The sequence below is a fragment of the Harpia harpyja genome, chromosome 2, assembly GCF_026419915.1.
Source record: "Harpia harpyja isolate bHarHar1 chromosome 2, bHarHar1 primary haplotype, whole genome shotgun sequence".
Classification (NCBI taxonomy): Eukaryota; Metazoa; Chordata; class Aves; order Accipitriformes; family Accipitridae; genus Harpia; species Harpia harpyja.
The window spans coordinates 88,224,994-88,250,867 of NC_068941.1; the positions used below are offsets into that span (position 1 = coordinate 88,224,994).

Below are 25,874 nucleotides of genomic sequence, written 5' to 3' on the forward strand. Positions count from 1 at the left end.
GGACATACATATTACCCTGAGAATATGATTTTTAAAACTTAATACTCTATTTTTTATAGAAAATTGCTTGTAACTTATTTTACAAATGTTCACTCAGCTTTTAATGGCACAATTTAAAAACTTGCAAATGGAATTTGACCCTTTTTCTACAGAGTGAAATCATCTGAAGAAGTGGAAGCAAATAATAAAGTTGAACTGTTTCGGTAATGGTCCTCTTCTCTTCCCCCACCATAAGATTTTTTCCTTTATTTTAATTTCCTTACTGGAAATTGAAAACCATGTAAGAGTTATTTGATCAAACCACAGAAATATGTTTTCTTGTTAAGGAAAAAAAATTCTCTACACTATTTTTTTTGATACATTTTGAGAAACAATATGCTGGCAGTGTATTACAGAACCTAAATAAAATTGATGCTGTGTTTTTTAAATTACACAGAATATTTATTGTTCTAGCCATTAGGTTTATGTGACACATTATTAACCTTTCGAATTTGTCGAATATAAGCAGCGTAAATAGAAATAATGAGACGAAATAAAAAAGAAATGTTTAGGTTGAACATCACGCAATTCAACTTGATTGTGGAAAGCATTTGGCTGTGAAATTGTCTCCCAAGGGAACTGGTGGTGCACTCCACACCTGGGTCACCTAGAAATAGCCCAGACAAAGTCCTGGAAAATGCCCTGTTTGTGTAGAAAATCCTGCTGGAGAAGGTGGACTAATTAGATGACCTAATAGGTCTCTTACTGCTTTTAATAGAAATAGTTGTTTAAGCTTTACGCATGTTAAGTACATATCAAAACTCATAAACAACTGAAATTGCTTGGCTTTTTAGTGCTGGTTTTGGCCAGTAAAATCATCTCTGGAAAACAGCTGAGAACAGATTTCGCTGCCTCCAGGAACAATGGGGTTGTGTCACCGCTTAGTAAAATACCATTAATTTTATTTTTTCATTCAAAAAAAAGGTAGTCACTGTTTCCAAGTGCGTTTCCAAAACGCGTGATAGCGCTTCCCAGTTAAAAACCAAATGCTGCGCGTCACCTTCCTGATGGTGTGCATTGCCTGGGAAAGCGTGTTTAAATCTGTGTGCCGGGCTGAGAGGTCTTCGCTGGTTTGTTGGTCTTTGACATTTGCGCTATCCTGATTCCTAGCTGTTGGGTTTTTTTCCCCCACCATCTCCATGGATCATAGCTTTGCTGGTGTGGAGGAGCCGTCAGAGTCTATTGCAGGAGAAAGGTTCAGGTATTTATGGCCAGCAGGTCGAGGGAGGGGATTCTGCCCCTCTGCTCCGTTTTCGTGAGACCCCACCTGCAGTACTGCGTCCAGCTCTGGGGTCCTCAGCACAGGAGAGACATGGACCTGCTGGAACGGGTCCAGAGGAGGCCATGAAGATGATCAGAGGGCTGGAACACCTCTGCTATGAAGACAGGCTGAGAGAGTTGGGGTTGTTCAGCCTGGAGAAGAGAAGGCTCCAGGGACACCTTATTTCAGCCTTTCCATACTTAAAGGGGGCTTATGAGAAAGATGGGGACAGACTTTTTAGTAGGGCCTGTAGTGACAGGAGAAGGGACAATGGTTTAAAACTAAAAGAGGGTAGACTCAGAGTAGATATAAGGAAGAAATGGTTTACAAAGAGGATGGGGAAACCCTGGCACAGGCTGCCCAGAGAGGTGGTCGATGCCCCATCCCTGGAAACATCCAAGGTCAGGCTGGACGGGGCTCTGAGCAACCTGATCGAGCTGAAGATGTCCCTGCCCACTGCAGGGGGGTTGGACTAGGTGACCTTTAAAGGTCCCTTCCAACCCAAATTATTCTATGATTGTATGATCAGCTGCGTGAAATTGTCCCTCCAGCACACTCACAATATTTCTCTGATGACAAGAAGTAGCTTTAGACAAGCGTGCCTGACGGGTAGACCAACTGCAGTTGTCTGTTCACAGCACAGATACATCCCGGGCAGCAGAGCATCCCCTTCGCTGACCTCCATCCTGGTTGCAACCAGAAGGGAGATAGTTTTCTGGCTACACCTTTCTTACTGCGTCCATACGCGTTGGCTGGGTGCACGCGTGCTCTGTGTTTCGTGAGTCGAGCGCACGGCTTGTTTCTGATGGGCTGTTGGATGGTAATTTGGTGTGTACGGATTGACCCACCACCAAAGGTGAGATCTTCTTATCCCATTAACTGTGGTCTTTGTCCACCTGCTCCAGCTGGGCTCTGCTCTCCCCTCTGTGCCCCCCTCCCGGTGTGGGACTCTGCTGTTCAGGCACCGCTCAAAGCAGTCATCATGTGCCAAGTGTCTGAGGGATGCACCTTATTTGCATAGATTTGAATAATGTCTACTTTATTGTGTCATTAAGCCTTCAATAAAAAGGAATTGCTTCTATAATTCAACAATGGGTTTATCAAAACACTCTAAATAAAAGTCTCTGGCAGAGGCTCGTTTTAACCATCTGATGAAAGGTGTTACAAAGTTTGGAGATCTACAAATTGTAGAGGTGGTTTTTTTTTTTAAGTGGGCCGCTAAAAGCCACCTGTCAGGCTGAAGCACAAGCATTTAGAATGACCCGATCTCTGGTTCCCAAGTCCACTCCAAACCTTCCTGCAGAAAAACAGCTTGGATCTGCAACAAGAGCATTCAGAAACCACGCAGGAGGCAGATGTGCTGCAGAGGTGGCGAAGGAAAGGAGACGTGAGCTCTTCTTGGGTCTCCCCACGAAAATTCAACTTGATGAAGGCAGCCAGCTTCTCCTTAGCTGCTTTGCACCACGGTAGCACCTACATAGGTCATGTCAAAACACGAGCAGGCTCACGGCGAGGTCAGCCGTGGGTGAGATCCGCAATCAAGATAGCCATTAAGTTGCTGGTTGAATTACCCACATGTTTTCCTCTGTGTCCACAGAATACAGTCCCCGGGCTCCACCGCTGGGTTGCTCTATATCTCGCAGAGGGCACGGTTTGCCCTTCACTCCCGGCTGACCTCTTGCTTGCATCAAATTCAACATTCCCGTCACTCGGCGTGTGAGTCATTTCATCAGGCTGCGCTTTGTCTCTTGGCCTGGCGAGCGCACGCTTGGAGATGAGATGCTGTATGAGTCACAGTTCAAAAAGCAGGTGCCTGAACTGGTGCCGTCAAAAATAAATTTGCAGGACTTGATTCTTTATGCTGGTTTTTGCTGTTATTAACTGCAGCTTGTCTCAGGAAAATGGCTGGTTTTGATGGACAGTAGACCATTTTTTCCCCTTTTCGATTTAAGATTGAGATTAGGTGCAGCGAGATGATTTTGTGCTTAATTCCTTCCAAATTAGCTTGCAACTGCCTGACAGATTTTGCATGCATCATTATGGAAAGTATACTTCCTTGCTTTTGCGTGGTTAATAGAAACTAAGTTCCCTGTGCGGTGAAATATTAACAATTTTTTACTAACGCTCAGCTTTTCTGAGCAGGTTGACGAGGGAAGGAAGGAGGCTCAGAGGTTTTTCCCCTGCCCTCAGCTATCTGTGGTACTTCAGGTAGATTAAAAATTCGCTGCAGCATGAGGGTCAGACTCATCCCCGTGAAGTAACACTGAATTTTAGGTATCGGCGTGGCCGGGGTCTGCTGTCACTCGCTGGGGGACAGCACCGGCTGCCTGTTTTGGGCTCTTTCAGCACCAGTGATGCCTGCGTAGGAGCTCCTCGTGGTTCGGAGTGGGATCAGGAGAGCAGAGAGGAGGAAGACGTGTGACCTTGAGGAACAAAACAAAAATCCCACGGAAAGGGAGAGATTGTGCCCAAAGGGACTCGTAACGAGAATTTCTGCTGCGCGCTCAGGGTTCATTAGTTGGAAAGGGCAGAGGAGGAGAAAGGGTCCTGCTTGGGGCTGAGAGATGAGCTAAAATACCCGCAGGGTCCCCTCAGCTCTGTGACTGAGAGCTGTATAATGAACTTTTCTTCTGTACCATTTTATGACGTGCAGGAGAATCGGGGTGAGTTTGATACCGTTACGGAGCCTAAAATGCCTCGCGGGTCACCCACCCGTGGTCCAGAGCAGCAGACGAGGTGCAGAGAAGGACTGTTGGGAGAGCTGGAGAAGGGAGTGTTGGTGTTCGGAGAAGAAATTCAGAGCACTGCTCGTTCAGATGAGCCAAACGAAGGCAGAGCTGTACAGTAGGGTAAAGCCCAGGGAGAGGGTTAAGGCACAGAAGGAATGTCAGATGGATGAATAAATTCAGGTGGGAAAGAATTGAGGTTAGAAGAAAGTTTCTGGTGTCAGAGGGGTGAGATCCAGGAGCAGGGAGCCTCTGGAGAGGTCTCACGGAGGCGATGGCACAGGCTGAAAGTGTAACTGCTTTTAAAGCAGAGCATTGCACTTTTATGTGCAGTCACCTGCATTAGTGAAGGGCTGGATTCGGTGACCGTGAGAAGTATTCTCCAGCCTCCTGTTTCTGCATATTGGCTGGAGGATGATGAGCGTGCTGCTGAGCATCCCCATGACGTTACAAAGCATGTTAGAGTAGAGTTGTACTGAACGATTTATATATTGGGGAAGGAACAGAGTTGCAGAAGCGTTTTGATTAGAATCGTAGGGTGGTTTGGGTTGGAAGGGACCTTTAAAGGTCACCTAGTCCAACCCTCCTGCAGTGAGCAGGGACATCTTCAACTCGATCAGGTTGCTCAGAGCCCCGTCCAGCCTGACCTTGGATGTTTCCAGGGATGGGGCATCGACCACCTCTCTGGGCAGCCTGTGCCAGGGTTTCCCCATCCTCTTTGTAAACCATTTCTTCCTTATATCTACTTTGAATCTACCCTCTTTTAGTTTAAAACCATTACCCCTTGTCCTATCGCAACAGGCCCTGCTTAAAAAGTCTGTCCTCATCCTTCTCTTCCTCCCACTACTTCGTCTTTGCTGCTCTCTCTGCTCAACGCCGAGGATGAGTGTGAGTTCTGGCTGTAACACCCGAGCACCGGGATTCAGCAGGGCTGTTTTATTAGCAGTGGGGTAAGGTACTCGACTCGCTCCAAAAGAAAATAAACTTTGTGTTCGGTGCGTGCTCCCATTCATACGCCAGACGTCTGTGGGCTGTATTTCTGCAGTTGCCTTCTCTGTGCTCTCTCCATTACCTCTGGTAATTGAGTCGCCTCTGGGATATAGCACCACGGTATGCTTGGTTGCTTTGTGGGAAAAGCATTATTTTGAGTTTGATCCCTTTGTTGGGGGTGGGGAGAAGATGAAGAAATCTGCAGTCATAAACCAGGCAGACAGCAGCTTACGTCGTTATAGCCTGTAGAATACGTATTTATCTACCTTGCACAGACTAACAAATTGTTGTTGCAATCATTACAGTAAATATGAGATATGAAAACAGTTTTAAGTTTCATTTTGCTTGCTGTCATCTCTTTTTTTCTTTTTTATTGAGCAGCAATAATTCAATAGCATTGTTTGACTCCAGTTTTTTCAGTGTCTTGCGTTGTATTGAGTTTCTGTTGAACATTTAAGTACAGTAGTACAATTTTATGCCTAATGGAAAAAGCAATAATTATTTCATTAATACCAGGGTAGAATTTATCCATACTAAACAAGAGATCAGAAAGCACTGAGCGTATCAGGTAAAATAGTGTTTCTCAGCTTTTGTTGCTTATGTGGAACAAAAGAAGGCACTCTCTTGTACCTGTACTCATAGGTGTAAACTTGCATCCTCATCTTACTGTTGTGCCATCCCACAATAACACTGATCGCGTGTAATTGTGTGTGGGATCGGGGCCCGGCTCAGGTAAGAACCTATTTTAGTTTCTGGGCTGTGCTGTTGCATCTTTTCTTTCTAATGACATATTGAAATTAGCTGTTGGCCATTCAAATAAAATCTTTACAAGAGTACAGTGGGAGGGTGATGTTCAAAGACACTGAGGGTCAGCGAGGGATCCAGTCCCCTGCTCCTCTAGGGCAGGAGAAAGCTGGCTGCCCATTATATCTTCATAATTATCAATTCACATTTTATCTGAAAACTTTATTTCGTGTCCGTGTTTGTAATGCAAGTATGAAATACCTGTATTCAAAGTAAACAGGCTTCAGTGAAGCATGTTAAGCATCTTAGGATATGACAGGTCACTGAAACCAGAGCCGGAGCCAGGATCACAAAGTGGTCCTCTGCTCTACTGAATCCTCTGCTTTTCAGTTTAAAAAAGGACAATACAATCCAGTAGGCTTTCTAAAGCACTTTCAGCTCCCAGAGCAACCAGCTACCTAAGAACATAGTCCAGAGTGGTCTAGAAGACCACTCAGAAATGAACACGACCCCTTGGGAAAGAACAGAAATGAAAGACATAATTGGGGGAACACAGTTTAAAGCAAGCAGCAGTGAAATCGAGTGTGGTTTGGGGGTAAATGTTCTTTGTGGTGTTAATGCTACAGTGCTGCAAAGGTGTTATGTGGAGTTAAACTCTGGAAATAGAAGTTGAACTGCCAAATCGCAGTGGTCAGACGTGCCGATATTCGTGATACGCTGCTGATGGGTTCGAAGGGAAAAAACCCTCAATCCTGTTGTTTCGCGTAAGCTGCTCCTTTGTTACTGAATTTAGGGAGAAATACAAGCCTTGTGCAGTGCTCGACTTTTTAATAGCTAGGTTTTTATTAAGTAAATGTGTTTTTTTGCGATGACTAGGGTTTCGATTGTTACTAACGTTGGTTTTAGCTTTGCTAGCTACATGCTGGAAATTTGCCAAGTGCAGAAACATGGTTCGTGCCCTGAAGCTTGTACGATCTGAAAAAGACGACGCTGGGGGAAGAGGGAGGGTGTAACACACCGTATAACATTTGTTTTCTCCTCTTCCTTCCCTCGCTGCAGACTGTACCAAAGCCAATAGCGCTGGAGCCCTGCTTTGGGAACAAAGCAGCCGTTCTCTCTGTATTCGTGAGGTTGCCTCGAGGACTTGGGGGTATACCACCACCAGGACAGTCAGGTGAGGAATATCGTTGTCTCCACCGGCTTGGTATTAACTCTGTGCTCCTTCCCCAGCCTTACAGAGTCACCTGACAGTTTCAGACTTGATCCCGTAGTAACTGCTGTATCCACACCGCAGCTGAGGATGTGCTCGGGTTATTTTAAGCTAGCTAGCTTGGGCCCTGCTAGCTTCCGACCTGAGGTTTGATTCAATTTCTTGGGTCGGATGATGGATGAACATTTGATAATGTGGATTACATTTTAATTTATGGCTGGGTAAAAAAGGGGGATCTGGTACAGACAGGTTTTGCAGTAGTTGCTTACGAAAGTAACTTGTCTCCCAGCCTATTTGCCTTCATTCCTAGCTGTATTTGTAGAGAGGCATCAAGTCCTTTCAAAGCATCCGTGCTCTCCTCTTAGCAGCTCTGGAGAAAGATGTTTTCTCCATCCAGCTTAACGTTTCCTTGTTCTCAGCCCCTTCTCACTTAAACCTGATGTCAGGGCACCAAGACATAATCTCCTGGGCAGTTTGCGGTTTAACTGGGGTTTCTCCAGTGCCTCGTGAGCATGGTGAAGCAGAGGATTAATAAAAAAGCATTAGCTGGGTTTGAGATGGGGTGGTTTGGTTGTGAGCTGTGTTGAACTAAATCCCAGATGGCCAATAGTGGTTTGTCTGTGGATTTGCCGGGAGGAGGTTGCAGAGATGATGGGTGTCCGGGAAGTGCAGTGAAACATCCATGCACGTGTGCTTTGAGGATTTAGTCTAGCACATCTACTGGTGCAGAGAAAGACACTTCCCTTCAATATTATGGGTTTCACATCCATTAATACCCACACTTCTTATTTCCAGCTTTTTCTACTGCAGTTGCTTTCAATAAAACCTGCCGTATTTAAAAGCTTATTTCAGAATAGCCGCTAGAGTTTAATCTCTTAAGCCAAAATGCTTTTCTAGTTGGCTTTTTTTAAGAAGAACTCAAAAAATTATATTCACTTTATTTGGAGGGTTTTTCTCGGCTGTGGCGGAAGGATTTGTTTCTGTGACTATTTTGTTCCGTGACTGGTTTTTTTTTTGTTGTTGCCTCAGGTCTTGCAGTGGCCAGTGCACTGGTGGACATTTCACAACAGATGCCAATTGCCTACAAAGAGAAATCGGGTGCAATACGAAATCGGAAACAGCAGCCCCCTGCACAGCCAGGAACCTGTATTTGATGCATGGACATCAGAAACTGTTTAGGGTTTTAAACAAAATGGAAAAGTAATACCTAGGAGGAGGAGGAGAAGGATTTCCAAGTTGTGTCACAAGAGACTAGAAGCACTCGGAAAAACACAACTTCCTTGAACCCAACTTTTTCTCTCATCTACGTGATAGTTGGCTTTGTTTGACAACTGCTCCACTTAAGTTTTACTGACACGTGGCTTCAGATTGCTCCTTTGTTTTCTTGAAGTTTAAAGTAAAATAATTTTATTGCAGGTCCAGTAACATCCGATCACCACCATTCATGGTCAGTGTAAATAGAACAGTAGTCCAATATGAATGACACTCAGGTTTATACATGGAAAGTGCTTTGTAGTTCATGTATTTATCAAACTGTACAAAAAGAAAAAGATGCAGTGTTTACAGGTGTCAGCTCTCAACACATAAACACTACTATTAATCTTCAAAGCATCTTCATCCTTTGTTTTCATTTAATACTATATGTTTATTCCTTCACTATTTAAGTGGAACTCTCTTCCAGATACAGCGTTTTTGTAGTCATCATGGTCCAGAACATCAGGAACGCAAAAGCCGGCGTGGTTTAAAGGTTGATGTTGCGTGTTGCTCAGACCACATGCAATACCTGGAGAAGTTGAATGTTGCTTTTGAAGGACTCAGTGTTTACATAGTCTTAACCTGCTTGGAGTACACCACACACAAGTGCCTAGACTTGAACAGATCTAGGGAGCCAGGAGACTGCTACACACATTTCTTTTCAACATAATTATATTCCTTTTAAATATATATATACACACAGAGAGATATATATAGTCACCCAAGGCAATCTGTGTTCTTTGTAATATATCACGTGCAGTCAGGGGAAAATGGCATTCTCCTGACCAAAAAACTACTCAACCAGATGGGAAATATCTGGAGGGAAAGTAGAGTTTCAGTATCTCATAAGACAACTCCTGGTTTCACCAGCTCTTTTAATAGAAGCAGTTTGTGTTCCAGGTCAGATACATTATATTTCTTCTGATTTTTCTCTGCCCGTTTGGTCTCTTTCTCTGCCCCTTCCCTCCTGCCACTCTTCTGGATGAGAGCTGAGGTGTGCCGGGGCTCAGAGCCATCGCTCCTCAGCAGTAAGGTTTGCTCTGTCTCCTTAAAGGGTGCAAAAAGCAACACTCCAGGTGCCAGATCATTTGAGGATGGAGTAAAAAAGACCTTTAAATAAAAAGCAAGGAGAGCAGCTTCGTTTGGCCGCAGGTTTGAGTTCTACACGATCAGTTACTGATATTTCCCATTGGGGTTGAACTCTCGTAGACGTTGAAGAAGGTTTCCCATTGGGGTTGAACTCTCGTAGACGTTGAAGAAGGTTTCCCATTGGGGTTGAACTCTCGTAGACGTTGAAGAAGGTGGCTTGTTGGTGAAAAGGAAGGGACTTGCAAACAGCAAAGTTAAGGCTTGGCTTTTGGGGGACGTATCAAACCGTCTCAAGTACTCTGACTAGTTGGAATTACGTTTTGAGGTTCAAGGTTGGACTTAACCCATCAAGTCTGCACATGCTGGTGCCCAGTGTCTCCCTCGATTCTGGAACGTGGCGCAGTGCCGGGGCCACGCAAAGTTGTGATGTCGAAGCCGGTAGGAAGGTGTTACGTGAAGGTGCCAAACGAGGCGTGTAATTGTTGCTTAATCACAGTAAGTGCAGTTTCATTCAGGTCGCTGAGTTGCTGGTTTCTGATGAGGACATCTAGTATTTATGAAATGGAGAACTAACAGATCGAGGGCAGCGAAGGAAAGTGCTCTTGAGTCTTCTGACCAGGTAGCACCCTTTTCCAAAACGAAACCCAAGTAACTGCGTCCTTTTTTGTGCACGTTTTGGTGATGGATCACATATCAGCCACTCATTTTTGCTTTTGGTGGGGTTTTTTAGCCATGTATTTCAAAGAAGCTCTTTGGAGCGCGGTGGCTTCGCAATAAAGACATGAATTGCTGTGCGTGTCTGGACAGCAGTGATGGGGACAGCCTGCTGGTTTAAAGATAGTGGTGGATTATAATTCTGATTTAATGTGTCATTTAATAAATACAATGGGACTGCAGAAAAAATATTGTCGAAAAAATGCATTTTTTATATATACACGTGTGTGTGTGTATTTATATTTATATATATATTTATATATATATATATATAAAAAAAATGCATCCGTTTCTAAACTAGAAGTTAACTGCCCTCTGGGGAGAAGAAATTATGGGAGGGAGAGGGGTGAGCTTTGTCCTTTAGAATTGAAGGGGTTTAGGCAATGTAAGTTTTAACTGATGCACAGATTACCTCAGACAGATTCATCTCCTGAAAATATTTTCTAACTTCCTATGTGTATAAGGCTAACCTGAACTAGAGAAATAATACTGGACTAAAATCCCTCCCCTGTTATTACTTTACATGTTTTCAGTCGCGATGCACATCCTCATGTTCAGAGATGTCGTCGTCTTGTTTCTCCAACACTTTTTTGGGGAGGAGAACTGCCAACCCAAATTGAGAAAGCTCTTGTGCTTAAGTCTCCATATTCAGGACAGCACTTAAGCAGGTGCTTAGAAGTTGTTGCTTAGGTTTTCCTGAAGAGAAACAGCTTTCAGAACAATAGGCCCGGAGGAGTGATGTAGTTTTACATTAACAAAAAGATGTAAATGTGGTTTGTTTCCCACCCACCCCCCCCCCAAAAAGCTGGGTTGTCTGGTCTCAAAAGCTTATGGTGGAGCGTGCCCAGAAGTGTAGCCACAAAGTGAGGTGTCAGATCTTGGAAAGACGAGCAAAAATGATCAAACTTTGAGGTTTAGCAGAACCAAAAAATGTAAATAGAGGAACAAGACTTATTTATATAAATAAAATGAAACAGCTCCTTTAGGATGTAGCTCTGCTCTGCATCTTATCTCCATATTGATGAGGGAAAAAGAGAACTCATACATATTTCTGCTGCAAACAGTTTCATCCCAACTTAAAGGTAAAACAGAGATGAAGGTGGGAATGGATGGGGGGAAGAAGAATTGCCGGTGGTTTATCACCAGGCCAATATCAAAAGTGAAGGATTTGTGGGTTTATTTCTTTTGGAGGTGAGGGCGGGGGAAGAGCAACCTTATTTCATGGGAGAATCTGTAAATAAATGAAAAATAACACACCGATTTTGCACTTGTACATAAACTATACAGTAGCGTGCAGAACATTGAAAGATTTAAAGTGTATATAAACCAGAAAAATATTGAATGTATTTTTGATGCATTTTAAATGATGTATGAGTTTTGTCTTAAGAACTTCTTCATATGATGAGTATTAGATAACTTTCCAGAGCTTTAAAGAAACATCAAATTATATTCGTGATATCTTGCAGTATAAAGCAGGGAGGCATAACTTGACTTTTATGTATTCAAATGCATTTCACTTAAATGTATAAGCGCAGTAAAATACGGCTCTTCCATTTGAAAGGGGGGAAAAAAACGCTTGAAGACAAGTAATAAATGTACTTAAAGTAGTCATTACTTGGAGGATTAAGTCAGCAGTTTAAGCCTCTACCATTAAGATTGTGCCAGTGATTTCCATTCAAAATCACTCTTTTCAAGCGTTTATAACTGGCTGAAATTCAGCATTCAAGGTCTCAACCCTCAGAACAATTTTATTCTTTGAGAGTAGCCTTTTAAAAAAAAAAAAAAAATTAAAAATCAGAAATGTTGTAGTCCTTTTATTCTAGAAAGCAACAGTGCCATTGGATCTCCAAATCACATACATTTTTTTTTTTTGGTGCACTGTTTTCCATTCTTTTTAGCCCACGATTTTCTCTGGACTGTTGTAGCGTGAGTGACAGGAGACCCTGCCACAGCACGGGTCAAGATGTTGGATACAAGAAGATTTATGGGACACAACTTTTGAGTTATTGCCACTCTCCCTGGGCTTAAAATGCGCTGTATCGAAATTGCCAAAATAAAGCTATACACGATGGGGTAATGCCTGTGATTAGCATAAAGTCATAGCGTATAATGTACCAAAATTTGATGGTGTGGTACCATAAAAGCATGACAGGCCCTGTTGGCAGATACACGCTTCTTAGGGGTAGTTTGTATACTAAATATTGCTCAGAAACATCATTTTCCCTGCAGTAGGCGTTTACCAAAATACATAGTCGCTGGGTTTATAGTATGGTTTTAAAATGGCAGCTCAGCTTGCTTGGCCCTAAATAAGCTGAAATGAGCTTTTGATGAAATACCCTCACTCAAGAGGCTGAAATAAAACTTGAGGCTTTCCCCATAACCCGCTGAAGGTCCAGTGCCGCAAAGATGAGGCTGATTCTCTGTCCTTAACGGCTCCCGGTGTTAGCAGCTGCTTTTTCTTTTCCACGAGACCCCGAGTTAGGGTCGGAGCATCAGCTCCATCTCTGAACCTGCAAAACCCTTTTCCCTGCAAACAGGGATTTGCCGGCACTGAGCTTGCGAGAAAGCAAAGAACGGACCCTACGTGCCAGGAGCGACTTTTAAACTCATCCATCCAACTCCACAGTAAGCTGCCGATGTCTCTTCTTTTCCCGTTTCCTTTTTATCTTCATTTGGGAATACCATAGGGAAAGGGAGGGAGGGGGTTTGGGGTTTTTGGAGCCGCCGGAGCAAAGCTGCGAAAGCAGGTTGGGAGAGTCGTGCGTGTTTTAAATGGAAAAGTACCGCGGGCAGATGCGCGCCGGAGCGTTCAGGGACGCGGGAGCGAAGGGAAGGGAGGGATAGGTGTGCGTTTCTCATTTTTGGACGTGTTGTTGGCAATTTTAGTCAAATTCACGCTCTTTCTGTTGATAGCTGCTTAAATTAAATTAGTTTCCATTGCTAGGAATACTACAATAATGTGTATATGCTGGGTTTTTCTGCTCCTGCATCAGGGCAGGTTTTGTTCAGTTTATTATTTCGTTCTAACACTACACGTGGACTATTTTTGTGCGTCTTCCAGGTACTATAGTTCTTTACATATTTCCTCTACATTTATCATTGATTCCACAAACATCACCAGAAGAAAGAAGAAGAAAAAAAAAAAAAAATTGTGGAGGAGTGTAACATATGTCAGTCCATTATTATTTTTTTTTTAAAAAAAGCAAAAAGAAAATAAAAATAAAGAGTTTTATATTACTCTGAAATTTGTGCACAATAAATGTTCTTTACACTAAGATCCTTGAATTAATTGTATTCTGGATTTTTTTCGGTGTTCTGTAATTATTTTCGATTCTTATCTGTGTTCAGACTTGAGCTTAGTTTGTTAATATGTATAATTTAGCATTTATTGCATTCATATGTAAATATGAGCAAGTATTGTAAACTATTTCATTGCCGGGGGTTGTGGGTGTTATACATACACACATTTAGGACTGCAGTTTTTGGTATAATTTTTTGTATTGTAAAATAACAGCTAATTTAAAGCAGGAACGAGAAAATTATTGGGAGGTCTGTGCATTTTAAATACAAATGTGAAGTACATGTATATAAATAAAAGTAAATAATGCAAATCTTTCCTCTGAAATAAAAAGTAGATGATCTGGTTAAATTGGTTTTCCCCTGCTTTTTCTTCTTCTTTTTGCCCCCCCTCTTTCTTAAAATGGGGGGAAGAAATAACTCAAGATGTTTTTGAAGACTCCTGCCTGGGGTGAGGGTGAGTTTCTACCACGACGGCGGTGGATCTCGAGGCGTTCGCGTCTCCGCAAGCGGGCTGTGTCCGTCCTGTGCCAGGTTCCGAATTTGGGAGGAGGAAAAAGAGGTCGTGTCCTCCACCGAAGGACGGGGGGTGGCTGCTGTGTCCCCACGCCGCCTTGCGATCCCCCAAACCCATCACCTTTGCCTACGTCTTCCCTAAGGTGCCTTAGGGAAGCTCCGCTCCCTCCTCTTCTCCACGGCTGTCTCTGAAGGGTGGTGGAAGGGAAAAGCGTGCTAAAAAGGGGTCAAAGTCCTCATTGTAGAGAAAAAGGGGCTCGTCCTCTCCACAGGTCATCTGGGATGGTCAGGGCTGGAGAGGGAATTTATTTGCTCCAACCTCCTCGACGCTGGGGTCGTGAGTCCTTGCTGTCATGTTACGGCAGGTCTTTATTTTGTTCAGCGACTGTATTCCTGCCCCAAAGCTCAGAGCGTCTGCGTTCAGGGTTTGAATAAGCCCAACAGAATTAGAAAATCTCAGTCTCTTCCCTTTCTTACTTCTAATTTTTTCTGCTAAACCGCTCCTTCCTTTGAATCAGAGGAGAAAAATCTGACATCCCTGGAGACTGCATCATCCAAAGAGTTTTGCTAATAATTTTGCAACCTTATCAAATGTTGGTGCCAGCTGGTGTTTCAGATGCACGCAAAAGCTAGGAGAGCAAAGTCGGAGGTGACCTCTCCTCTCCCACCCCTTGGAAGCCCGTGTGCAGCACACCCGGCATCCAAACAGATTCCTGCCGAGACACAATCCGTTGTTCTCCATTTATTTTTATGTCGCTCTTCAGCTTTGAAATTAAGCACTGCTGAGATGAAGCAGAGTTGAACCTGGCATTTATGAGCCATGAAGGTTTCAGTCATCGCCGTCTCCTAAGACACTTGTGCTACTTCATCCCATGGCATTAAACTGGGATGCCAAAGCCCAATTCTCAGAAATTGCTGCCGAGCTGAGCGAGCGTGCCAGTCTGAAAGCACAGCGTGGTGTGTCCAGACTTGAAATGAAGTGGGCAGGGGGTAGCGGTTCAAAAGCTAGTTTAAGCTCATTTCGGACAGCAGGATAAAACGTAGAGGTTTGGGGCCATATTTCATCCCTGCTCTGGTTTTTCTTCTTCTGTAGCAAAGAAAAGAGGTCTGCAGGGAAGGAATGGAAGAGAGCGTGGAGGCTCTGCGTACGTCCAGGACAACGCTCTTTGCTGTCACCTATCATTAATGAACGCCGTTGGGTAAGGAGCTGGAGAGGTATTTGCCACGCAGCTTTTCTTTCGACAAGGCTTAAGTATCAATCATCTACAGAGAGAGGGGAGGCAATTTTAAGTCTTTTTACAGAGCATTCAATTTAACTCAACCACCCTACAGGAAGCCTGGACTGGAGGCTGGGAGATGGTTCTCCTTACCCAAGTGGGGCAACTTCTGGATGGGTTACACATCGCTGGTTGGTAGTAAAATCATCTATTGGTCTGGTGAAAACACCAACATTTGCTTTTTTTCACCCTTAATGGGAAGAGAGGAGAAAAGAGAGCTGTGCAAATGAGCCAGAGCTCCATAGCTAACACCTAGCCTACCATTTGGGCAAACACAATTTGCAGAGGTTCTTGTGTTTCTCCTTGGGGTTTTTGGTTTCTGAACTCATTAAGTAGCAACGAAGCAGGGGATGGAGTGACAAAATGAACACTCAGGAGACATTTGCAAAGGCATAAGCTAAAGTAGGTGGGGGGATATCTTTTAATAAGATGACCGATGGGACCTGCTGATGAATTTACTGGCTGGCGGTGCTTCAGGCCCCAGGTATCACCATCAGTTAGAGATGGGCTGAGCTCCCAGTGTTCCCCATTGCAGGGGTGGCTGGGAACAGCAACACCTCCCCGAACCGCGTCTGCAACACAGATAGCCCCAACGCCCTCGGTCCCACGATTCTGGGACACCCGTCATCACTCTATGGCCAACACCGAGGTCAGGTCACGATGGCCTTGGAGGGCTGTTTTCTCCTCGGTGACTCCGGCGATTCAGTGACAAGCTCTGCGCTAGGGACGTCTTAGGGCAAGTAAGATCTGCCCCCAAACAAAAGAGCAAGATCCGACACCGAGATTCACGACCAGACCCTTCCTTCCCCCTCTGCTTCTCTGTGTTCCTGGGTCCCCCCTCAGACCTTCCCGTGCATCTCCCAGAAGCCACATCTGCAGGGAACTAAGCCAAAAGACACTGCCAAAAGTGCTTCTGGCCACTCTGGCTCTAACGGAGAGGATAACGACCTGCTCCCCTGCTTTTATCGCCCTGCCGCTGGCGAGAAGCCCAGGGTGCAGCTCCACGTGCACGCAGCCTGCAGGACCAGGGCTGTTTCTGATCTCGCCCCACCGGTGGTGACCAGTGATGCCGCGGGAGGATGGGATTTAATCTCTCCTGGTCCTCATGCTGAGCCCCGAATTTAGTTTGGAAGCAGAGTTTTAAGCGGGGAGGTCTGGATTGTGACAGCTGATCAAAAAGCATCGTTGTGATGGGGAATTAAAAGCAGAGCGTGGAGATAACTCTGGTGTCTGCGTTTCTCCATCCGTCCCACCGGCAGCTCGCTGACTGTTTTATCAGGTCTGCTTTCCAGTCTGCAGCCACAATGTGCCTCTGACAGTGTGACTGGCAGTATTTCCATTGACATGTTCCCTGGGATCCCTGCTCCCACCAGAAATCATTTCCACTTCTCCTTAGGAAAAAAAGAAAAAAAAAAAAAAAGAAACGCTTTGAACATTTTTCATGTCAGAGCTAATTCTGCAGCGCTTCCCTTTGGCTAACATCCGTCGTTTCCACACTCGGCGTGGAAAGACAACATTTTAATAACCGAGGCGAGATGCATCCACCCCTATCAGCACATTAGCACCGTCTGCATGGAGATAACGGATGGTAAATTGTTGTTTCGGCTTTAAACGTTCCCTCGCAGCGGTTGTACATCAGCTGCAGGATTTTGCTTGTGCTGCGTCTGCAGTCGCAGCACGACGAGGATCCTTGGTCTCCATCGGATCCTGCCTGCGGGTCTCTCCTCCGAGCCTCCAGAGATGCCCGGGCTCTTCTCTGCCCTGGGGGCTCCAGAGGTTGTAGGACTTTTTCTCTGGGAATTGGGGAAAATCACTTCACCTGCTCTTGCTTCAGCGTTTGTCCTTATCTGATGTCCCTGGTTGGAGGAGGGAGTGGGGCTCAGTTTTGTTGTGGGCACAGCCAGTGCCCCCCTAAAACCATGCCCGGTCCCAGAGATGTGATAGAAGTGAGGGTCTGGCAAAGCCCCCTCTAGCTATTAGTGGTGCTCCTGCTCCAAAATCTCTTCACCCTAAACTTAGGGTGATTTCCAGGCTTGCTTGAAGCAAGTTGCTATGACCCAGAGCAAGGGTGTCCTAACCAGTCCCACGTGTCACCCAGTATCAATCAAACCAGCACATGCTGTCCCATCTGGAGTCCTGTGGTCTCCTTCACAGGACACGGTTTAGCGGGCAAGGTGGTGTTCGGTTGACGGTTGGACTCGATGATCTTAAAGGTCTTTTCCAACCTAAACAATTCCACGATTCTATGATTCAACACCACTGACACTGGCCCTGGTGGCTCTGGTGGTTGTCCCCCTGTCCCCAGACCAGCCCCACCAGCTTTTCAGGTGCCGACCTTGGTCACGCGACCGCCTGCCAAGAAGCTAGGAAAATACGTCAAACCTGCAATGTTTTTACAGCACATTTCAGGTTCAACCGGCTGGAACTTTCGCAGGAAATTTTCTTCGGGTCGGCAAAACCCCAGCGGACGAAACAGCCCACGTGTTGTGGGGAAGGAAACGGCTTTGACGAGAGTCCCAAGTCTGGCCCAAACCCTCAGGCTTCGCTCCCCCTCTGCATCGTCAGCTGCTTCGTGCACACATGAAGACAAACATGATTTTCGGGAAGAAAATGTGCTACGTTTCTGGGTTCGACCTTGAACTCCCTTTGTGTTTAGGAACCGGCTTGAATTTCACTCGGTATTTTTGTATGAATTTAATATATATTTGTTTTCCAGAATTTTTTTTTTTCACCCAAAATTGGCAGGAAAACATTCAATTTGCTTCTAATCAATTTCCCTGTGATTTCTTTTTTTTTTTCCAAGTTGCCAAAAATAACTCACAGATGTTCGTGGCATGAACAGAAGTCTCCCCGGCTGGCATGAACCACCACCCTCCCTCCTCCTCCATCTCCCCTCCTGTGCCCCGCGGGAGGGTGCAGCACCAGCCGCCCCCAGTTATTTCCACCCACCCGGGGTTACGCGGTGGCATCGCAGCATTAGTGGCTCCACGTGCCACTAATTGCGGGTGCAATTATTCCCATCCTTGCTACATCTTGCAATGCCTCCCTCCTCCTGCGCTGGCACCAGCTTTGAGCTCAATCTTCCCCAAATTATTCCCAAAGCTTTGCGTGCGTCACCCCGGCGTGCAGCACAAGCAGCCCCAGGACTCGCGTGGGTCCGTGTCCCATTCCTGGGTGGCACTGATGTCTTTCCATCTCAGCAGAGATGGTTTTTCACCTCCTGCCCCTTCTTGCTGGTAGGCAGCAGATCAGAGCTGGGTTTCCAGCCAAGCACGGGGCATCTGAGCCCCACCGCTCTGCCAACACCCCCCCAAAACATCCCCTCATTTCTTCCAGCTGCCCTTACGGCACGGGACCGGTGAGCTGGACGGGCGGGCACAGACGACCCGGCATCGCAGACGGGAGCAAGGAAGGGTCAGGAAAATGCATGTGTGCTTTATTCATGGATATGTTTGAATATTGACATGTACAGAAGAGATAAGCACAGGTTATACCCCAGTAGTACAGGCAGACGTCAACCCTCCTCCCCTACGTGCACGCACACAGCCTTTACCATCACCCTGCTACCTACGGGGTTATTGCTCCAGCACCGGCTCCCCGCTGCGGTGTCTCCCTCCCTGCTCACGTTCTTGCTTTGATGACGATGTGGTATTTGCACATACACAATATTTCACGGGCTTTCGGGACTGCCAAACCACTGGGAACGGTGCTGAGCAGCCGAAAAAATAGAGTTCAGTGGCTACAGAAAGTTTGGCTGGTTCTTTTTTTCTTTTTTTTTTCTTTTTTTTTTTCTTTTTTTTTTTTTTTTTGTCCCATGACTCTTCTTTGTGCTTATGAAAGTCCCCAGGTATGAAGTAATTCCCCAAAAAATTGTCTCCCTTTCTCTCTCTTGGCTCGGTCAGTCCTTTGCCTTTACAAGCAGCTGCTATGACTTTGGTGGTTGGTCAAGAGGCTTAAAAATGAAGATCCATGGTTCACTTCACAGAGTTCAACAGAAATGAAATTTCACTTAAAAAAATTACTGACTTCTCACAAGGGAAAAGAAATGGCCTGTGCACACATGTGTTTGTGGGTGGGGAGGAATGTAACCGGGTTTTCTTCCTCCAAAAGGACTGCTCAAAAGCCATCCTTTTTTTGCAAAGTTTGATTCGTGAACAGGCTTGGAGGGAGAATTGACATATTAAGTATTGGCAAAAAGGATTAAATGATCAGGAAAAAGTCATGCAGGTTTGGGGATTGTTTGTTTTTTTTTAATTCTGTGTAATATGACTGCCCATCCCAACGCCCTGGCTCTTTCCAGCTGGGCGAGAGGCTCCTTGCTCTGTGCCTTACTCACTTCATTTCGAAGCATCCCCAGACCTCGGGGCACCCCCAGGAGCGCAGACCTGGCGTGGGACAGTACCTGAAGGATGCTGTATCCAAACTCACGGCACAGGACAAAGGCTGAGGACAGGGAGTGCATCTTCAGACCTGCAAGCTCAACTCCACTGATGCTTTTGAGGTCCCTCAATCAAGGGCGTGGGGAGGAAGCCCCTCTAGCAGACACCCATTTACACTAACTCACTGCAGTTTTCGCAGGGATCCCGGCAGACCGCTGCCATGGTTTTTGAGCTTCTCACGCAATGCCTCTGTGATATGATCCATGGTAGCTGGCTGTCACCTCCCACGGCCTCCCTTTTGGCTGTTGGTCTGCCATCCTTCCAAAACTGAGGACTTGAGAAGACACCGCAATGGGAATTCAGGGTCTCGTTGGCCTGTGATGCTTAGAGACAACTAACAACCTAAGCAAGATATAAATCCAGGGGACATGATGATGTCTCTCACTGAAATTGTTAAAAATCCTTTAAGATAAATCTGCCAGAAAGTGTAATCAGACCATTGGTCCTGCTGTGGGGCATGGTAATGGACTAGGTAACCTCTGGAGGTCTCCTCCATCCCCTCTAGTCTATGAGTAGGGTTCTCTACGTCTATTTTTCACGGCATACCAGTCCTAAGGGAGAGCTGAAGTGGGATTACCAGTCATCCTGACCACCTAGAAAAAGTCTAACTCTGCTGGCTGTCAATCAGGGAAGGAAACGGCAAAGTGGCATTTCAACATCACCGCCGGTGAGTTATAAGAGACACAGGAGTGGAGCCACGAGAGACTGCAGGAGTGGGTACTCCTGGAAAGCAGCTGACACTTGCATGCCCATCCTACGCAGAGACTGAGCCTGTGCAAGATTAAAGGCTGGTGGAGACAGACTTGCCAGGGTGGGATGTGTAGAAGAGGAGGGCATGACTACAGGACTCGAAAGGAAAGCGGCAGAAGGCGGCAATTCACAGCGTGACCTCATGATGTTGAGGTAGTTCCTTGCCTTTGAAGGGCTGAGCATCAGGGTTTAATCCCTTTTCTCACCTATGGCTCAGAGAAGACAAGTTTTGCAGAGTTGCAGCTAGTAGTTGTGTCACTTGGTGCACCGATGGCTCCACGGTCTCTCAGAGGACACCAGTGGCCTGGATGAAGGGGAGATGTTCACGGCAACTCAGTGCACGGCCATGGCACTTGGAAGGGAGGTCAGAGACTTTCCTGCCTGTTGCGTTACCTCCCTGCCTGCTTTTCTGATCTGGGTGAGCCTCTTAGCAGTGAAGACCTCACAAGCAAGTTTTGGTTCAGGGTGTGACCTGGCACCCTGCACGCAAGACTTGGATCCTGACGTGTTCCTTTGCACGGCCCTGGATTAGGACAACCAGGTGCTACAGCCCTGAGGACCTCGAGGAGCAGAACTTTGGATAGGATGCAGCCAGGAGGATTTCTGGGCACGTTTCACACATCCACGGGTGTTCAACTGAAAACAAGAGTGGTTTCATATTGGACCAAACCCCAAGAAAGTTGCTGCAGTTTCTCAGCAAAATCTGGAGCAATAAACAATGGAAGGTGTTGTGCAGGGAGTGCGAATAAAAAGCGCTGGACTTTGCTGCGTCAGCTGCTGCTAAGCCTTTCTATGGTTCCAAACACTAAGGAACTAACGATACTCCTTGGAGGAGCACAAACCGAGGAATAAATGGGCTGTTGCAAATACTCAGGGAGAATCTGGAGCTATTCCTGTGCCTCCTGTGGCGGCCAGCCTGGGTAAGCATTTATCCTGGGAAACCTCACCCTTCCTTACCTTGACTTGATCTAGCAACGAGTTCAGCCCCCAGGAAGGCACTACGAGTCCTCAGCTCACCTCCTCGAGGGAAGACCCCCAAATGCTCAGGTAGCCCAAGGTCACGCATCTGCCTCCCTGTGCCCCGAGAGACCAGAGAGACATTTGTCCTCACCCTCCAGCTGGGCTCTGGTTGCAGCTCAGCTGAATGGGTCACTTCACCAGCCTTTGCTTAAATGACCTCTCGGCTGAGTAAATAGGACTTGGCAGGAGGCAATGTCCTTCACGTGCTAACCTGGACACAAGTGATTGCCTCTGCCAGCTCTTCAAGGAGGGATACCGTAGCAATCCACTCTATGCATGACATGATTCATGACTTGGCCTTTCTACAAATTGGCTGGATATTTATGTCCCCAGGGTGGTATCTAGCAAACCTTTTCTATCCTATCTCTTCCTAGGAAAACTAGTGAAATCGCCTGACTGAAGACCCTCTGCCTCTCTGCGAGACCAGCAGATGCACAGGTGGCACGTGAGAATGGGTTGCGTTGGGCTCACGTCGAGTCCTGCCCGTGGGCTCACACATTCATCCTTCATGGAGAAAGGTTAGCTTGGAGTGGGACAATATTGGCCTCTGGTCATTTGGATGTGACAAAAAAATACCTACCCCAAACATTTTACAGGACCAGTGAATAGAGATGCTAGGGTTGGGACACGAAGAAAGCCAGCTGTAAACAAAACGCAACACACGTGTTTCTTCCTGAACACCATCAATACATGACATATGTTTCTCTAAAAAGGAGGGCCCAAGGGGTAGGTGACAGCTTGGAGATGCATGCTGTTTGCACGCTGGCCATGGTTTCAAGCGGGTGGATAATCCCCGCCAGCCAGTTCGTAGCGTGGTTACTTGGTCCACGCCAGAGGTGCTTCAGGATCCTCTCCGGTGAACTAAACCAACCACCTTCTCACCAGTGCTCTGGTTTCTTCAGTCTGAACCAGGTGGGCTGCCCTTCAGGTCCTGAGCAGCCCTGGAGACAGTCCGAACTCCACATCGCTTGACGTGTCCTGTCAAGAGCCCCCCAACGTGAGTCAGGGTTTCAGGAAACGTCCCGACAGCTCATCCATCAAAAGTCTTTCACCTCTTGGCTGGGGCAGGCAAAAGCATTTCCTTTGCAGCTCTCGTTTCTTGGCTCAGCTCTCTCCTTCACCTTTTCCAAGGGAATTGTCCATGGCTCCGACCCCATCCGCAGAGAGCTGGAGAGACAACAACCAAGCTGTGGGGTGGAAAGGTGGCCAGGACCAAGAATGAGCTGGTTGTCGACAATGCTGATTGTATAAAATCAAATAAATTGGCAGACGGATGAGGAGGAGGAAGGGATGCCCACACGCTCACCTCTCCTTCCCATCCCCTCCCTCATTCCCCCCCTCCTCCCCGCCCCAAAAAAGTTACTGATCTAGTTGTTTTGTAAAGAAACCAACACAAAGAGAGTCTCTGCCTGGCGTGAGCCCGCCCTGCTTCACATCACGAAGACGCTCAGCACAGCAAGAGCGGGGAGAAGCCACATCTGCAGCGGAGAGGCTGCCCAGCGGGAGGGAGCTGCTGGGCTGGAGGTCCCTGATGACAGACGAGTGGAGCCCCGCAGGAGCCTCTCCTCTCCAGCCACCTGCAAGAGAAAGGAGGTAACATGGGGTGAACCACCACGGTTGCTCCCCACCTTGGTCCCTCGGAGGATTTTAGGGCTTGGGGACCGCGCAGCCTTCCTACGCGTGCGTGTGTACAGAGGGAGCCAGGGTTAGCCTCGACAGCCCAGGTCTAGTCCGGAGGTCAGCTCGGCTTTCTCGGAGATGGTGGTGAAGGTGGGGGTAGCACCGTGGCGTACAGCAGGGTCACCTCGTGGGCACAGCGCTGGGCGTGCAGCCCACAGGTTTGGACACTGGTTGGAGGTGTCTTTGTGTGGGGGTGGGTGCCTGGATGTCCACTCTGGTCAATGGAGGTCCATGCAGCTTATGGAGCCACTGCTGGCCAGCAGCTTGACCTGGTGGGCTCTCCGGGTGGAGATGTCCCCTGGGTGTTGAACACACCTCCATGGGGCTGGTAGATGTTTCGCCAAGAAGCAGCTGGGAGCCAGGTGGCTTACTCCAAAATACAGCACATGTGTTTACGGGACTGACTCCCACCCTAGGGGCCTACCCCCTGCAGACAAACTGCACCCTTCTCCTTTTCCAGTGCATGGAAACTGTGGCCGAAACTTTGCTTTGCTAGAGACCTCTATTTGCGTTAGTTGATAACCGAGCTAATTTAGAGCCAAGGCTCTGCACTGCTATGAAGACGGGAAGCAGCTGGACTAATCAGTCCATCGTAGAATTCCTCGTCGGGTCTAGGGGCACCAACCTCATTAAACATTGAACAGGATCTGGATTCGAAGTTGAGTCCGAAGTCAAGACCCAACTGCCTGGTTTCTCCTGCAGAGTCAGCAGGGACCGTGCTCCAGTAGCACTCCCACCTCAGCAGAGGGATGTGCTGCTGTCACGTGGAGGTTGGCGATGTGGCAGGGCCACCCCTTACTGCAGTTGCTTTCTCCAGCTTCCCACGTGCTGGTGGCAGCAGCAGTTGGCTCTCTGGGCTGGACTGTCAGTGACGAGGGAGGTTCACAGCTTCTCCATCACTTCCAGGATAAAAGTTCTCAGTGCAACGTCTGGACCTCAGGCCACTACTTGGATTGCGCTAAGGTCTGGGGAGCACCAGCTGGAAGCAAATCCTCCAAATGCCCTGGGTGCAAAGTTTATGGCCTGATGAAAGTGTGTCCGTGCTGTGCCTGGCCACCAATGCCCTGAAAAGTGGTGAGGGAAGCTGAGGCAACGTTTCTGTACCTCCCACCTGCTGCTCTGTGAAAACAGAGTGGAGGGTGGTGAATCGGATGTTTTTCCAGCAAAAGAAACAGGGAAGAGGTATAAAAAAAGCCCATGTGTGGAAGCTCTCTGAAGGTATCAGCTAGCCCAGTGCAAAGCCCACGCTCAGTCCTTGGAGTCTAGTTAACTGACAGCTTCTGTTACCTGAATGTTCAGCAAATCAAGGTCACTGTCAATTATTCAATAGTAAAATAATTCAATCTGAAAATTACTCTGGTGGGTGGCAAACCAAGGTCATTGGTTTTTATTTAAAAATAAAATATTTAATGCCTACTACTGCCATCATCAGTAAATTAGTCTGTTATTTGTTTTAAAATAACTTCAATTTAATATTATTTTGATACTAACAATTTGCTGATGACTAGAACCTTTCATCTGAAATTTTCCAATGTTTAGCAAACCTTAGTCAGTTAAGCCTCTGTGTTATGACCTCCAGGATCCTCATCTAACAAGGGAGGAACATGTGTCCCAGGCAGCCGAAACGCTCATCTGAAGCCGTGCGGATGCCTTGCAGGAGGGTAAGGAGCCAAACCAGTGGTCCTGGCTCCCCTTCTACACTCCTGAAAAGCCCACGGATTTCCCAGTACTTCTAAAAAAAACCCATATCTCTCTGTAGCACCCATGAAAGAAAAGAGAAGGTGACCAACAGGCAGGAGCTCAGAGTCAGGGATAGGAGAATGTGGCCCTGTGCTTGATGTTGGGGAAGAATATGTCGGGCACGAAGAAGAGGGTCAATCAGGAACTCCAAGAGGTGGAGGAGAGGTTGGATGTCTGCACGTAGCTGAACTGACACGGGTGGAAGAGGGAGCTGAGGTGAGGAGGGCTGGAGGGCATGGAGGAGGTGTAGACACGGCCAAGCATCTCTCAGGGCCAGGTCAGCCCTCTCCTACCTTGGTGGGCTGGAGGTGCTCGAAGATGTTCTCTCTGAGGGTCGCCACGGCTCTGTTGGCGTTTCGCTCCTGCTTGTACATCTGTGTGGTGGGGGGGATGGATGGGGCCACAGCCGCATTCAGGTAGGTCCCATTGCCAAAGGCCAGAATGGCATTTTCTTTGTGTGGGAAAGAGATGAAGAAAAGTGTCGTCAGGGCAACGTTTCCAAGGGAAAGCACACGCACCCCTTCTCCAGCCTCCTTTGACTGCATCACCCAAATGCAAGCCCGAGGGTCTTCAGAGCTCCTTTGTTGAAAGCACAGGGAGCTGGACACCTACAGACTCTTGAGGACCAGGGCATCTTCATACCCTCATTCCCAAGAAGCCTCACCAGCTTGCGGGGGATGCTGCCGGAGCAGCAATGTGCCGGGCGATACTTACGGAGACAGATATTGTCGGTGAAGAGATGCAGAAAGCTCTCACACTCTTCCTGCCTGTTGCCGCTGGCATTGCATGTGCACCAGGGAGCTATGCTGGAAGTTGAGTTGTCAATGTAGTTGGGTGTGATGGGGCTGCCTGCCGGGAAGGATGGAGAAGTGTTATCGCAAGGCTGGTACTTCAAGAAGGGACAAGGATTTCCCTCCTTGCTGCTCTCTTGGGTTGCTCTGCTTACAGCCTCAGCTGAGCCCCGCTGTGACGGCAGCATGAGAAAAACCTTCAAGTGCTGGTGTCACGGGTGTGTTTTGCTGCCGGGGAGGAGAAGAGGGGCAGTCGTAGCCCTTTTGTTCACCCCACCACCAACAAAGCCTTCAGTCAATTAAAACGTGCTATCAGGCCAAGGAATGGGCAGCTCCT

The 25,874-nt window shown here is 47.0% G+C and overlaps 2 protein-coding genes across 2 annotated transcripts in view; one reads left to right on the plus strand and one right to left on the minus strand.

Moving 5' to 3' along the window:
* ATRN (attractin) overlaps window positions 1-13,676 on the plus strand; it is a 155,089-nt gene extending 141,413 nt beyond the window's left edge. The window contains exons 28-29 of the mRNA XM_052780838.1: window positions 6,820-6,934; window positions 8,000-13,676. Coding sequence (XP_052636798.1) covers window positions 6,820-6,934; window positions 8,000-8,124 — 240 coding nt within the window. The 3' untranslated portion in view covers window positions 8,125-13,676. The remainder of the gene's footprint in view (window positions 1-6,819; window positions 6,935-7,999) is intronic.
* An 8,999-nt stretch (window positions 13,677-22,675) lies between these two features.
* GFRA4 (GDNF family receptor alpha 4) overlaps window positions 22,676-25,874 on the minus strand; it is a 71,471-nt gene continuing 68,272 nt past the window's right edge. Inside the window, exons 6-8 of the mRNA XM_052780841.1 lie at window positions 25,461-25,595; window positions 25,040-25,197; window positions 22,676-22,903 (exon numbers count right to left, since the gene is read on the minus strand). Coding sequence (XP_052636801.1) covers window positions 22,757-22,903; window positions 25,040-25,197; window positions 25,461-25,595 — 440 coding nt within the window. The 3' untranslated portion in view covers window positions 22,676-22,756. The remainder of the gene's footprint in view (window positions 22,904-25,039; window positions 25,198-25,460; window positions 25,596-25,874) is intronic.